At 35.3% G+C, this 16808-nt stretch overlaps 1 protein-coding gene across 1 annotated transcript; it reads left to right on the top strand.

Annotated features, from left to right (window-relative positions):
* The first annotated feature begins 249 nt into the window (after positions 1 to 249).
* LOC127856435 (uncharacterized) lies at positions 250 to 2971 on the top strand. Its single transcript, XM_052392642.1, has 3 exons — positions 250 to 453; positions 1002 to 1115; positions 1675 to 2971. The coding sequence occupies exons 1-3, from the start codon at positions 258 to 260 to the stop codon at positions 1680 to 1682; spliced, it is 318 nt and encodes a 105-aa protein (XP_052248602.1). The 5' UTR covers positions 250 to 257; the 3' UTR covers positions 1683 to 2971.
* The last annotated feature ends 13837 nt before the right edge of the window (positions 2972 to 16808 follow it).

Genomic DNA, 16808 nt, shown 5'->3' with positions numbered 1-16808 from the left:
GAATTCAACAATACCATGTAAATGTTGATCGCATGGGAAAACGATTGGTTTAAGGACAACCGACACAAATATCAATATTGAAAATATCAATATTGACTCTTATATTGTTCACACGCAGTAGGGTATTACTCTTATATTGTTCACACGCAGTGCATTCTTTTCTTTCGATTCTATAAGCTGTATAAGCTCTGCTGTTACCGTATTCGATATGTTGTATAGCTTGTTTTTAAATCTATTATTCAGTGCGCCACAGCAACATGCGACTGATTGATGCCAAGATGGTGACGTGGGACTCCGCCCGATGGGTCAATCTTCAGGTGACCGAAGCGATCAGCCGCGTGTTGACAAGGGGTCGCAAAAATGGCGGCTTCGAGGTGCACGTGCGAGATATGGAGGAGAACGTGCTTGATGCAAAGACCATAATAGACCCAACCGTCTGCTCGATGTCTACAGGTCTGGTAGCTGATAATATGCTGTGTGAGAACACAGTAGCATATTTAAGTTGTTTGCCCACTGTTAGTCATACAAAGGTGTTCACTAAACGAATAGATTTCACTCTTTTGCATGACCTACATGTTTTTAGTTAATAGATACCTAAAAACACATGTTCACTGATTGCTGTAAGTTTGGTAAAGAGAAATTATTAAATTGTATATTGTTTTTTATATAAATAAAAAATCATTTTGACAAAGCCGTATAAGACATTTGAAATTGCTGCATAAAAGTGTATGTGTTCAAAGGGGAATGCCATTGTCGGTCTTTGGGTATAACGGTATATTTGAAGCGGAAAATGGCACAATAGAAATTAAAGTCTTATAACGTTAGTCTCTAACAGATTATTTTAAATTAAATACTTTTGCATATTATTACTGTGGCATTCTTTTATAGAATGCATTACTAGATGCTTCTTCTATTAAAAGCTAGTGGTTCCATTCAGCATATATTGAAGTGAAGCTAGTAACAAATGTATGAGTTCAACGGAATGTTGTTGTTTTATACAGACTATGAATGCACGGATGAAATTTCCCCGTCGGACACCAGTTATGAAGAGCCAGTCGATCCAAACTTCTCTCCTGTATTAGAGATTACAACGACAACTACCAGCCGTTTGGATCGTAAGTCGATGTAACCTGCATAGTATAATTGAGCCTTGCTCTGTGAAAAGGGGGTTTAACGCATGTGCGTAAAGTATCGTCTCAGAATAGCATGTGCAGTGCGCACAGGCTAACCAGGGACGATACTTTCCACCTTAACTGGATTTTTTGCTTAGAAGACACTTTCTTTAAACAGAAAATATCATAAACGCGGAAAGTGTCGTCCCTTATTAGCCTGTGCGGACGCAAATGCATTAAACCCACTTTTCACGGAGCACGACTCAGTTACTTGAAGGTGTATTCGGGCATCCCATGTTTTCCATGTTAAAATTATATGTTATGATGTATCACAATTAATGAACCTGATTTGTTACGCGTTGCAATTTAACGGTGTCCAGGGATAACACACTATTCAAGCTCGGTATTAATATGGCATCAACATAATCTAACTGTTTGCTGATTGCCTGAATACATATTCACATTAAGGTGTCTGTGAAATAAGGTATTTTCACGTTCCCATGCTTACAACGTACAGAGTGTATCTGGAAGTGTTGGTAATGTGTTTGCCTTTTTCTTGCAGATTCTTAAGAGTTTGCCAATGCTGGAATTCGATCTCAAACGTTCAATCAAGTGCGTTACATAGTGAGTTATTTTGATGTACCCAAGGGTCATATCATAGATAAACTTCTAATCAATCCAGTCGAGTTTAACAATAGTACGATATTCGGCGATCGAGGTATACCAATCAGCGGAGTGTAGATAGCATATTGCCAAGCTTGAAACCGGATTCGTCGACAAATCATAAAGTTTGGAGGTGTACATTTTTTGTGATACTTTGTTACATCATGTTTAAATTAGACTTGACAGGCGTGAAGCCTTTTCCTGCATCTTACACTAAAAGTACACCAATCATTACATTTTTTAGGCTATGTTGCTTTTAATGTAAGTATATGAGTGAACAGAAATTGATGTGAAGGTATATAAGCATTTATTGAATGCATTATGCTGGTATTGCGGCTAGCATGTCTTCAGTCTTTAGTCTTCACGATTTACACTCCAAATATAATTTGTAAACAATAATGTTAGATCGAAAGTATGATTTAATAACCCAGTGCGTTTGCTTTTGAAGTAACGGACTTGTCGATGTAGTGCTCCCTTGTTTAAATCGGTCTATTATGGTTATAACGCGTTGGACATAAAAGTTATATCGGATACTTTTTGTTTTGATATATTACTTAACCCATTATGCATAGAGGACTCTCCCATCCTTCTAAATTGAATCAATTTATTTCCAAGATCAGGGATGTCTAGTATATTTATTTCTATATTTAAAATTTTTCTTGCAGAAATTCCTTAAAGCAAACAGCACAGACCCTGATGAGGCGTCTCATCTGGATCTACGCTGTTTGCCAAGTCCTTTTTTTCTAGACGCTAGGCATAAATGGGTTAAAATGTATTACTGACCAGTGTCATGACATTTTGTCTGTGTGTTATTAATGCATTAAGCGAATTACCCTACCATGTACGCAATAGAAATGCATTTTTAAACATTTAAAAATTATTGTTGTGGTATTTTAAATGGTAATACCATTGTAGAATAGACCAATATCTCAATGATGGAAACGGGAACAGTATGTGCATTATTATTGCAATTTTACCAATAAAACATATAGCCACTCGTTCGTCTACCTCACTTTCATACTGTGATTTCATTGTCATGCATCGAAGCATAGAAATTAGAGCATTTGTATTGTTCCCTTTTTATGTTACTTTATTCAACAGTTGTAAATATTCGAATTGATCGTTTGTTATTGATAAGTGTCTTTTGTTTTATTTATGGTTATTTATTATTTTGTCGAATTAAGTATTGTACATATGATGATGGTGATTAAATTTACGTATACACGGGTTCATGTTCTGTTGTTTTATTAGTTGAAAACAAGGGTGCCCAGTGATTGAACAAACACATTTGGATTAACCAAAATCTGTGCAAACATGGAGGGCGCTAAACAAATTATATTGAAGTTAATGATGTATTTGATGTTGATCACAGAACGAATTCGATGATAATGCTGGTGATGGTAAAAGGTGGAACGAGGAGGCGGAATCAACAAATTGCGTATAGTGATCTCACCGAGAAAACACTGTTACCTGTCATTACAGTAAAATAGCAGAACACGAATGAGGTTACTTCATAAACAGAGCGACTTGGGTACATTCATATAACACTGTTACTCCCCTCATGTTATCACTCATGGAAAAGGCTTCATATTACTTATTGAGTTTATTGTTTAGAAACGTTGGCTCTCGCGTAATGAAGTCAAGCTGGGTTGTATAAATCGGTCAAAGATTTAGTTGCTTACAAGTTGCGAGTACCGCATTGACATTAGAAACGTGGGCAAAAGTATCGCGTTGTTCCTATGGGAGACTGTGTTATAGCTGAAATTACTTTCATAGTCGATATCGTGAGTACAAAACAAGACATTTTAACGCATGAATCTGTTGAACACAAAACAATATTCACAGCTTGATCGGGTCAAATTTAGAATACAGGGTCATGTATTAATTAACATATTAAACCGTTTGCATCGAAGGAACATCACCAGTTAAAATAAAATAAGATGTATAGGTATCGAATGGTATAACCGATGCATACTTTGTACATGGATAGTGCGTTACCTCTGTATGCTTGCGTCAAGAGCGAAATACCCAAAATATGCAAATATGTAATGCTTTTTATCAGTATGTTATGTAACATATTAAACTTATTACGGTGTAAATTTACAAGTTTGAATACTGTTTAAGGAACGCATCACACAAAATTAAAGCCAAACAGTAAAAAAGGTTGCTGCTGATGCTGTTTTGAAAACCATACTTGCTGCACACTTAACAAATTGCAACTCATCTCTCTTGGTGTGATCTATTAGTTTAATTCGCTGAAAAGCATCAATGCTATATACTGCGATGAGCTGACGCGAAATAATATATTCATAATTGGTATTTTACAACTGACCTTATATAAGTTTTGCACCGTAAAACGATTTAGCTGTTATATATTCCTACGTCAAGAGTGCGAAGCAATAACAGCAGCACCTAATGAGACTCCGTAAATACCGATTTACGAAGGTTGTTGGGTGCGGCGCAGTGTTTCCCGCCAAAGATTGCTTGATTGACGCCTCTAGTCACTCATTCTGGCAGGTAAAGCGGCGAGACATATCAGCCACCAACGTTGCGAGAACACCGTAATCTTTGGACGGTTTCCAGCGTAGTAATTCGCCTCACCTTGCGTAGTAAAGGATATTTCTCATTACAATTGTAACTCAAAACTCTGTATTGTAACTGCGAAAGAAAGCGATCGCCGTGGTAAGTGTAAATACTGGCTAATAAACCAGTACACGCCGTTGTGATAATGTGTCTGCATCGTGAACATTTATATAAATATGTTAATATTTTTTTCGGCGTAGCTGTCTTACCAAATATTTTACCTGTCTTTATATATATGAAAATTCCCGAAAGTAGATCCGAATGACAACCATTCTACAACTGCATTGGCCAAAGTAAAAATTATAGGATGTGGCACTGCGTTTTGAAAGCATGCAAAACGAATGTTAGAGCCTGTGACTATCGTATCTCAAAAACTAAAGAGCGGGTACAGCAGTATTACATCCAACTCTCCAAGTCAATAGTGTGCGGACGTCCATTTAATATCAGCCGGACCGTATGTTCTTAAAGGCTGTGTTCTTACATGCAACAATTACTTTTCTTTTGCATTATATACACCAATAATGTGATTTGATTATTGTAATTCTCTTTTAACCATTCTTTGATATAGACGGAAAGTACAGTTACACTGTATAATTTTATATTAAAGTAAAGTTACACTGTACAATTTTATATTGACATTCATTTTTTTTTAAATATTGTGGTTTACACAAGCCAGCGTCCCAGCACTTTTTTCAAACATTTTACCTCCCATCTCTGAGGATTAACCCCATTTATGCCTAGTGGACTCTCCCATCCTTATTAATTGGATCAATTTACATCCAAAATTAGGGATGTCTAGTATATTTATTTCTATATTTAGAATATTTCTTACAGAAATTCCTTTAAGAAAACAGCGCAGACCCTGATGAGACGCCGCATTATGCGGCGTCTCATCTGGGTCTACCTGTTTGCCCAGGTCTTTTTTTCTAGACGCTAGGCATAAATGGGTTAAGGTGGGGGTGCGGTATATTTCTGAAACAGTATACCGGTATATCTCAACCGTAAAGAACAAACTATTATGTATTGCATAATATGCTATGTTAGGACACACATAATATGACATGATGTACAATGTAGTAGCGTGTACATTGACGTGCACAAGTGTGCAGCCGGAATACACATGTTTTAAAGATATTTCCAATATTACTTATATTCTGCAAATACCATCATATATCATGGCTTACAAGTGCATAGGAAATGTTATTATGTTCTATGTATTGGTTTGAAAATTGCATAAACATGAACGCAAAACATGTCTGCATACGCAGTACATTATATAACAAATAATTCATGTAGTTGATTAGCGAATATAAACTGAAATCCCAACACAGTTAAACGTTTTTGTTTAAACTTAAATATATAGAAACGTAAATGTTTGTTATTTATTTTAAAAGCAGGATTTACGTTGAAAGTATTTTTCAAATAAACTTTCCTGCTTGTAAGTTGTTAATATAAAACATGTTGAGAATCAGATTGATGATGATGATGATGATGATGATGATGATGATGATGATGATGATGATGATGATGATGATGATGATGATGATGATGACGATGACGACGACGATGATGATGATGATGATGATGATGATGATGATGATGATGATGATGATGATGATGATTATGGTGGTGGTGGTAATGGAAATGATGAAGATGAAGATAACGATTATGATGATGATGGTTATGATTATGTCGAATGAGATGATTTTGTTGATGATGATACGGATGTTGCTGTTTTTTGCTGCTGCTACTGACGATTATGATGAATGTGAATATGAAAATGATGATGGTGATGATGATGATATCAGCAATAATGATGGCGATGGCAATGCTGCTGCTGTTGCTGGTGATGATGATGATGATGATGATGATGATGATGATGATGATGATGATGATGATGATGATGATGATGATGGTGATGGTGATGATGATGATGATGATGATGATGATGATGATGATGATGATGATGATGATGATGATGATGATGATGATGATGATGATCAATGCATGGAATTTAAACGAAGATGTTGTTTTATGTGTTTTTTTTCGTAGTAACTGTTTGCAAAGTTTTCATATTGCTAAGAGAACAAGGTGAGCAGATGCGTACAGAAACCAAAGTCACACTTTAAAAAATAATATAATCCGTGTTCTGCGGAAATGGGTCTTATGCAAAATATGGCCATCGGTATGCTCATGAACAATTATGTACGCTGTAAGAATTCGTTGTTTCATCAGTGGACATTGATAGACTGCGAAGATGTGAATGCCGGTCTGAACACGGCCGTTAATCACGGGCGCCGCCTCCTTTTGTGATGAATTGATAAATGAGCCAACGCTACTTTCGAGGTGGTTCTCTAATGACCGGATGTTTTGAAATGTCATGGATAATTTTCATTCATTTCATTCATGAATAGGTTTTAAATGTTCTGTTCAACATATTTCGCATAATTTTAAAAATCGGGCCATGTTGTGCGATTCAGCGAAGATTTATTTATTCACACATGTATAGAAAACATAATATCAACCCATTTGAAAAGGTGATGACTTTAAAAGTTGTGGCATGGTGAAGTTTGTTTTTTGTTACAGAAAATCGATGTATTTTGCCTGTGTGAAGAGCAAATGTTTTACCCAATAAAATCGCTAACACAAACTATTGCTTTTAACATAATTATACAGTTTAAGTTGTTCCATGCACACACACATTAATTTCTTGTGTCGATCTACTAGATACTTTGGTATTTTTCCGAAAGTGATGGAATCGATGCCAAGGAGGTGGGGCTAATGACAGGAGGTGGTGCCAATGCATATTTTCAGCTACAGTGTATTGTAATTTTCGGTACCGACCACACACTTTTTTGGCGTGTTCCAGGTTGAGTGTTAGATGTATTTTTCTCAATTCGATCATAATGAAATATAATAAAAAAGTGAAGTTTACACAATTATGAGGAAACATGTGTTGCAAAGAGACTTTGAAGTTTTTTTCATTGAATTTTCTATTAAACTGGAAAGAAACTTGAGTATAGTACAAAAGAAAGGTTCACGATTAAAGCCGGAGCCATCCTAATGTTTTGCAGATGTTAGTACGAACGAACTACGTATTTTAGCCTCATTAAGATTCGCTGACCTTTGTCTTTTAGTGAATTAAGACGACAACACTAATCTTTTCAGACAGACGTAACATCGTTTAATTATTTCGTGAATAATGTAACTGTATAAACAAACTTGTTGTAGAAAACATAATTTGAGACTGTTGAGAATTTAGTTATTTGATTTATTGAATATTATACATTTTTGTTTTATATCGTTCAATTCGTTTTTAGAATGCGTTTGTGAAACGTTGTATCGACAATACTTTAAGGTAGCGCACCCGTAATGGGCACCTATCCAAATATAATCTAATGTATAATTTTCTTAATCAGCATCGTTTCACTGAACTACATACACATTTTTAGGTAGGCTTTCCATGCTTAAAAAAAAATATAATTATTTTTTCAAAACCACCCCCACGCTCGGCTTTTGTCCAGTTTATTTGCACCACTGGGGTTTATGAAAGTTCCATAATTCATCCAGATTTCCAAATATGGGCATGCAGTTGGTGTGAACAGATGCGGTAAAGTGTTTAAAGTTTAAAAAAGATGGAATTAGTATTCATTTACAGACTTTTATTTTTTATAACTTGTTATCTATAAAAGGGCGCCATGAAATGTACGTGGTTTCAGCCAGTAGAAATTGGGTTGGTTAAAAACAAAGTGTCATAACATTCAAGATCGTATCATTTAAGTAATATTTTGAACTTATTTTTTATAGATACACTATATACAGCAAAAATACCAAGAAAAGAGAGATTTACTTTTTGAAATAAAAATAAAAAAGCAACATGCATGATTCGCATTTTCAGCAGTATATCACCCAATTTAGCCATAACGTTGTTTTGATTTAAAAAATTGAAGAATGTGCATAAAAATTGCAACACATTTAACAATAAACATAGCTTATAGGCTATATTAAATCAAATTACGTTAGAAAAGAAATAAAACGCGCCGCAAAAAGTATGCGACTTCGACAGGATTCGAACCTGCGCGGGAAGATCCCAAAAGAGTTTTTAGTCTATCGCCTTAACCACTCGATAGTGAGAGCGTAAATCAGATATAATTAACATTTTAAAAGGCTCTGCGATCTTTGAAGAAATCGCGAAATCGTATTTTTCAGATGATATTTGGATCAAAGTCGATATTTATTGTGAAAATACTGTATTATATAGAGGATATTTTTTGGAATCGGTGGATTATCGATTTTAATTCACGAGTGATCATAGAAAATAACATTTTCACGAGTGGCGCAACCACGAGTGAAAATATATATTTTTATGATCACGATCAAATAAAAATCGATAATCCACCTAATCCAACGAATTTTCTTTGTATTTTATGCTTTTTTTTACACAGTTTATATGCATTGTTAAGACAATTTCGCTGGGATAATGACGTCATTTCGTAAAAAAATGACGTCATTTCACAGTAAACAGTGAAAATTATCGATAATTTTCACTGATATTTTTCATTGTTTGAAACAGTGAAATTATCAGTTTTGATTCACTGATATTTCTCTATAAAAAACCGGACAGCATAAAATAAAAAGGAATTACGTAATCATATATTAAAATTCGAAGTTTGAAAAAATGATATTCATCTCTCGGAAAAAAAACGACCATTGAAGATCGGCAATGATCGTAAAATAAATCGCGGGAAATCATTGTGTGTTGTTCCGAGTTTATTTACAGGTCCAGACGAAACCCTTCACGGGGGTGGGGGGGGGGGGTGGGGGGGGGGGGAATCATTACGTGTGCTACAATAAATACGCTTATTTCCAACATAACGTTAAAAAAATAAACGAAACCACGCGATTTCTTCTCCTTATACTTTTGTTTGGTTTTATTTTAAATATATATAACTATAATTCTCAAAATCTTTATGCATTCAATTCAGCGCTTTTCTACTCCAATGGCGAGGTTCGATGTGGTTTTGATAACTGGACAAGGGAGTCTAATGTATTGTGTCCATATTCCTAAATTCCGAGATGCAACACAGTGGCCTCCCATGTTATAGTCTTGATAGTATAGATTGATGAACTGTCAATTTTCCAGTTTTTTGTTACATTTAAAATAAAGGGCGTATTCACGGCAGCCAATTAACACTACGGACAAATAATTATACTATGCATGCCCTTTTCACGATTTTTCACGAGGGCTATTTTGATAAGCTAATGGCAACATACGTGCACAATTTGTTGAACTAAAAAGGTCCTTTGGTAAAAAAATACATACATCATTAGGTATAATTAAATTTAAGTTTTTGAATATATGTCTTCATTAAACGCGTATCAAGTGCCTTTATATGATTTAAAGCCTGTTAAAAATGTATTACATAGTTCACAGAGTTTTTAGTCTAATTGGAAGGCTTATCTACGAGGTTATTAGGATCAATATTTTAAGCCATAAATCTACCAGTCGAATCATTAATGACTTTTTAAAAAATAATTCCCCGAAAACCCGACTTGACACTGTGCTTTTCTATAATGTAAGACCTGGAAAACCTTATTGTGGAATTTTTGGACGTACACGTGACCAGTCAGACAGTACTGAAGTGCTGGTCGCTAAAATAGCATAGGGTCCTCAGATTTATATCTATGAACTAATACATTTGTCATGGTTGATAAACGTACTCAAGGTTAAATATAACTATATTAAACTATTACTAGTCATTTGCTTGAAATTAAGCATCACATAACACAAAGATGGTCCAGTGGCTGTAGAGTTGGTACTTTGATTTACATCCGATGAATTGTTTTAAATTGGAGGGACACGTGGTTTAAATCACATGACCCGGGTTGGAAATCCAGAGCGGACTAGCTTTTTAAACAATTAATTTAAATCATTTTACGTTTTACACGATCGACTTTGTCAAATCATAATTGCGCATTATGTAATGATCAAACACATCAGCATCTACAAGCAAACTATACTCATTAAATGAAATAAATCATATTGTTGGAGCGGCAGTATTGAACATAAGCATGTTATGTCCGCGCGATTTCTGTATTGATAAAGTGAGTTTGTGACAGAGAGCAAATATTGTGTCATACATTACAATGGCTGCTTTGTGCAATTGGACTTTTCTCAGATACAGCAATCGTTTATCTTAAGAATTGTAAATGATGTCTAACAGTTGACACGTGTAATAAAAATAAGCTTAGGTAATACTAAAAACACATTGCTCACAACAATATCAATCCATATAAAATGAACACCCAGTGTATATGGGTGTCATATGGAAAGTAATTACTACGGAATATTAATTCTAAAAATAAATGTAACACTTATATTATTTATGTGATAAGAATAAAACGCGTCAAAGTTTACTCAATTTATCAGTGAATTGGAAAATATTCAATAATTCCAATTCGAAAGTATCATTGAAATTACAAAAAAAAACCAACACATTCATATAATTTTACATCCATAAAAGCGATAACAAATTTATGTATTAGCTGGGACAGTATATATGTTTGAAACATTTCATGATGCATCTCAGCTGCATCTATGTGGCTTTTTTATGGCGATCGCAAATGTCGATTGAGATTAACCATCAAAATGTCTTAAATGAATAGTTCTGATATGACAGGCTATCTTCAAAATATTCGTTTAACCAACTCGTCCAGTGCAGATTGTCTGCCTGTCCCGGAACGAAACAGGATTGAAATGAGATGTAAAATATCCGTATCAGAAACATCCGCCTTTCTTTACGTTCAATTATTCTATATCACGGGTTAATTGTGTATGTTCTTGATTTTGATTGGATGGCTTTTATCACCGTATTTCAAACAATTACGGTTCTTTAACAATTTCTTTCTGCAGATTCATGTTTACTTTACCTATATGTTGTCAATAGAAATGATATAACATACGCTAACAATAGCACATCGGCTAATAAAGTGAAAGTAAACTATGTTTTTATAATGCAATTATAACTGGTTAACTCGTTCCATGGTCGCTACATGATTTACATTGTTTTCATATCTAGACTAACTTGTATTTGAAATAAAATGTAATTATGTAGACACATTAGGAATAATGTTTATTTATTCCGCTGATAATATAATTATTCCACTTCCTAATTGTACAAAAAGTATGGACCTGGAATCAATCACAATTAACATGTCAGGCCGTCCTAATTGCAATTAATCCATTGTCTGCTATCGAACGCAATAAAATGATCTTTATAAAAACAGCGACAGACAGTTCCGATTTCCCGAATGAATAGCTCGCGTATTTAGAAAGATAACAATAACGGCGCATATGTCAGCATCTGTCAATATGTTGGTTCTTCAGAATTATAATTCACAGAGAGCTCCTCAGAGTTGTAACGCATACCACCCATGTCGCATGTTTAAATGTTCCGCCAGTTGTTCCTTAAATGTTTTCCTTTGTTAAACAGTTACCTCACTCTTCAACTCAGAACAATAAAAATGCACATGTACAACTATATATCGGATGAATTAACCATGAAGTATGCGTGTCGATCATCAGGAAGTGTGAGATTTCTCCGTCGAACAAGTTTGTGTCTACGAACAAACGTGCATGTTGAAGCCAATAGAATCCTCTCTACTTCGTTGAACAAAGTATTATGACTGAACTATTTATTTTAACGTAAGCAATACTAGATTGTCAGACAACGTTTCCAAGCACAGGCAAGCTCAGTTTGAGCGCAGCACACACATGTCGAGGATATCGGGCCCCATTCCCGTCGCGGAAACGAACGAAATAAACAAATAGGTCTCTGACAATGCTTCCCCTACCGTTTATTGAATTTCCAGTTGCTGGTATATACTGGTAAACACGCTTACCCAGTATGGGTTGGTTATCACACTCTAATGATATGAATTAAAATACTGTTAAAAGCGGCAACTTTGCGATTAAATAAACCTATGCTATAAGACAATTCTCAGACATTAGGATCATACGCGTATGCAAGATCATACGGAAAGTAAGCATAAATATAGCATTATAGAAGCTTGACGGAAAAAAATGCCGGTAGTTTATTAATTTTGTACCTGCATTTTGTTCGAAACTAACTTAATTGTATGTTTCCCTTTGATAAGTGCGAACAGTCGGAACAAAACTGTATATCATCTTGTATTTCGTCAGATACTTGGTGACTAGATATCTGCATTATTTCTACATAACTGTAACTAATAAAATGCGTTAGATGAGCGAAAGTATGCATTACCCGACCCTAGTCAAAATTGTATAGCCGTTAAGAACATGTTCCTCCTAAAGAGGACACATATTGAAACGTAAACTAAATCTCAGTGCACGAAACAGAGCGTATGTGCAACCCTTCTATGTGTTTAAGAATGATTTGCCATGCCGGTAAAGTGTTTGATGTGACGGATTTCCAATGTTTCTTCTGACAATTGTCTTTGCTTGAACCTCTTTTGCTAATAACATGTGTCAGTATGACAAAACTCAAAAGCATTGTAAGGAAAAACATTCATTTTAACATTGTCAACGATAGCTTGTCTCTTATTTCTGTAATCAAGGACAATTTGTCTAAAATATTATCATACACACAAGTCCGTATAAGGTCACCGTCTTAAAACGGTCTTTTATATGAATTGGGTGTTAAACAAGCTTAACGGCAAGTCAAACCTCAGACTTAGTCCTCGATGAATAAATGACATTGACCACTATAGACAAATACAACACTACATGTGGACTACCTTAAAAACAAAAACAAACAAACCTTTGCAAGATAATATGTTGCTAAAACAACAAAGACTGGTCCATATTTAAATATTTCCTTTATTACACAAACTGGTTGCAATAACACTGATATTAGACATGAAACAAGAAAACAGCAGGTACATGAACTATTCAGTTTCCTTCAACGTCTATAGTTAAACATTGCATATTAAATAATAAGCGATTGTCCAAGTATGAATATAGTAGTGATTAATACATACCGGTATAACATAGCCGAATATTTCAGCAATTTGTGATTTGGAATCGCTTTTGTGACATGTGAAGCATGAACATCATTAATGAAACCCTATCGTAATGATATACTTGTATTAATTGGTGTATGTTTACTTTCTAAACCAAAAGGTTTGGTATCATTTTGAGATTCCCAGCATGTATACACAGAATACACAGCTTCGCAGCAACTTTTGGATAAAGACGAGTCTTATACGATGCATGAATACCTTATTTAACAAAAATTCGTACAAGTTCATATTATTTAAATATTCGTTATGCATGCCTATAATTTTAAAAATCATGAACTGGACGTTGTTAATGAATACAATATTGGGTTATAAATACAATTTCACGGTTGCATAATTTATACCAAATGCTGATATGCTACTTTGTCCGTGCTTTCGGGTGAATGTTTGTTTGACAGTATTGGTCGAATCGACAGCCTACAAAATCTCAATAGGAAGTATATTCTTCGCGAAACTCCAGTTTAGGCGGAAAGTTATTCAACGAGGTCTGCATGCGTGTATCTGAGATGACACTTAACGCACATGTGCATTAAGCCCCTTTTTCTCAGAGCAAGGCTCAGTTTATTTGCGTCATGTTCTGAGAAAACTGGGCATAATGGATGTGCGTAAAGTGTCGTCCCAGTTTGTTTTCAAAATGAGTCGCGTTCTGAGAAAACTGGGCATAATGCATGTGCGTAAAGTGTCGTCATAGATTTGCTTGTGCAGTCCGCTCAGGCTAATCAGGGACGACACTTTCCGCCTAAATTGGATTATTGCTAAGAAGAGAAGAAGAAAAACGAAAAATGTCATGAAAGCGGAAAGTGTTGTCCCTGATTAGATGTGCGGACTGCACAGGCTAATCTGGGACGACACTTTACGCACATGCATTATGCCCAGTTTTTCAGAACGCGACTCATTTCGAAAACAAGACAAGAGTGACTAATCGGCAAAATTATTTTGTGACATGGTAATTATAGCAACTTCACATCGTAATTTATGTAAATCGTAATTTACAACTAGTCGTAAATCGTTGATGAAACGGCTCCCTGGACGTCTCCAAATTTATTTTATTACACATACATATTCTACTTGCCGTTATCCCTAGAGGCATATTCAATTAAGTTTTAAATAGCCTCCCACTTGACTAGCGGTTCGCAATGTGATCAAAGCCATAAGATGGTGTCTTTACTGCAATACTTATTAAGACTGTTGACTGATTAATAGGTTAGTTTCTTCGATCAAAGCGAACAATATTCCCAGGGGCGATACAACATGGAGCACATAATTAACTTCGTAATAAACAGATTACGAAGTTCATTGTACCTCTTTCACATTGGATTGGCGACCGAACTACGACCAAAACAGTCTATTTATGAAAACGCAAATGGCCACACTAGGAAGGCCAATGATTGTAAAACAACAACGAGCTGGGGTGTTGCTATCTGCTTTCCTCTTGTGTACATGGTGTTGTGACCACGATCTAATTGATTTCACCGCGAGGTCTGTAAAGATTGCTATGAAATATACATCGAGCTCTTAATTCAGTTATCGCAGAGCTAGCTATGGGTCCGACATTCAGCGATACACATATATTTCAATGTGCCGAGAGTGTAGTGTTAGCTGTGAAAACATCAGCGTATCAAGGTATGTATTGCTAGAATAAAGACCATGTCTGTATGACAAGCCTATGACATACACCACATTCCTACCTCACCCGTCTACGTATATTAAGACATAAACGAAGTGGAATATAAATCGAATGCAGACTTGGCGGTGTCTTCAACTCCGCATTGAAGTCCTATGGCTGTGACCATATTCCTACAAGCGACAGCCGTTCGCGATAATACAATACAAAATACTAAGACACATATACAGTGAATCAGGGACGCAGCTGAAAACAGAGCTAGCTAAGGCATTCCGTTCGGAATTGACTGACATTGAGACACACCAAATACTCGAGACAAGCGCTCGTGTTAAGAAGAGAAACATAAATGCGGAACAGATCCAACATTCCGAGATTTCTCTCAATTCAGCAGCTTTAATCTTAGCTTTGCATAAACAGCATATGATAGACATGACATTCTTGCAATACTATCTCATATAATAAGACAATCATGGAGCGAAACAAAACCATCGAATACATCCCTCTCTCCCAATAAAGTTTTTTATTGAAAGCCTGATTCCCGCTACACCGACCTATTATAAAAATAACAACACAAACAAAAACTTACAACAAAGCGAATTCAGCGTTTGATTGACTTAGCACGCTTGCTTTAAAACAGACATACTATATAATAATATAAGTCAAGCACGAAGTGAAAAATACCCACCATCGTATACAGACCTGGCTCTGTATTCAGTTCTAAGTTCACCCGTGCAATGAAAGCCGTTGAGAAACAGCATATTTCCTTTACAAAACACCTGCTGTAAAAGCAGCATGAACAAAAACCTGAAAACAAATACACAATCGAACTAAAAAGGAAAATATGAACATTGTCGATTTTCTCTATCTCTCTCTCTCTCTCTTAAGTTATTATTTAAGGTATGACATAAATGATTTTTTTATTGTGTTGAATAGGCAAGTGAAAAATATATCTAGTATAACACCATAACAGTCACACTATTGAATATCTCTAGTATGACACCATTACAGTCGCAATATTGAATATCTCTTGTATGACACCATTAAAGTCGCAATATTGAATATCTCTAGTATGACACCATAACAGTCGCAATATTGAATTTATCAAGTATGACACCATAAATATCGCAATTATATTGAATATCTCTAGTATGACACCATAACAGTCGCAATATTGAATATGTCTAGTATAACGCCATAACAGTCGCAATATTTAATATATCTAGTATGATACCAAAACACACACTATACATACAGCTGCTAAGGGGATGATTATTTAGCGATGCAATTGGAAAGTAAATAAAACAATCTTATTGGGATCGATAGCGGAGATCAAACATTCCAATAATATTGTCTCAGGCAAGAGACCATGCAAATACGAGAGTGTGAACTCGGATGCATATTAAAGTGTCACCAGTGGATGTTAGTTCTTCTTGAATGCTCTGAGCTATTATAAGTACATACGCACAGCTCAGAGTTCTTCTTGTTAACCCATTTTTTTCATGTCAACAACTTATGTCTCACGTATGTCTATAAAATCGAGGTCAATCAACCTAATACATCGTTACAAACACAATACATGTTATTACCAACATCAATTTGCGAGTGAATTGTGGAGAAATACTCAAAACAAAAAACCGTTATCAAACCGAAAGCCGAAGTTTTGAATTGCCGATTCGATCTCACTCTGGATCAGCAGACGATTTATTTCATAAATCAATCTCTGGGTTAATGGTCGCCATCTTTCGAACTACTTTCAAAAGAACAAC

The sequence above is a fragment of the Dreissena polymorpha genome, chromosome 13 (assembly GCF_020536995.1).
Source record: "Dreissena polymorpha isolate Duluth1 chromosome 13, UMN_Dpol_1.0, whole genome shotgun sequence".
NCBI lineage: Eukaryota > Metazoa > Mollusca > Bivalvia > Myida > Dreissenidae > Dreissena > Dreissena polymorpha.
The sequence above is the reverse complement of the archived record's forward strand: the minus strand, read 5'-3'. Positions and strand labels throughout refer to the sequence as shown.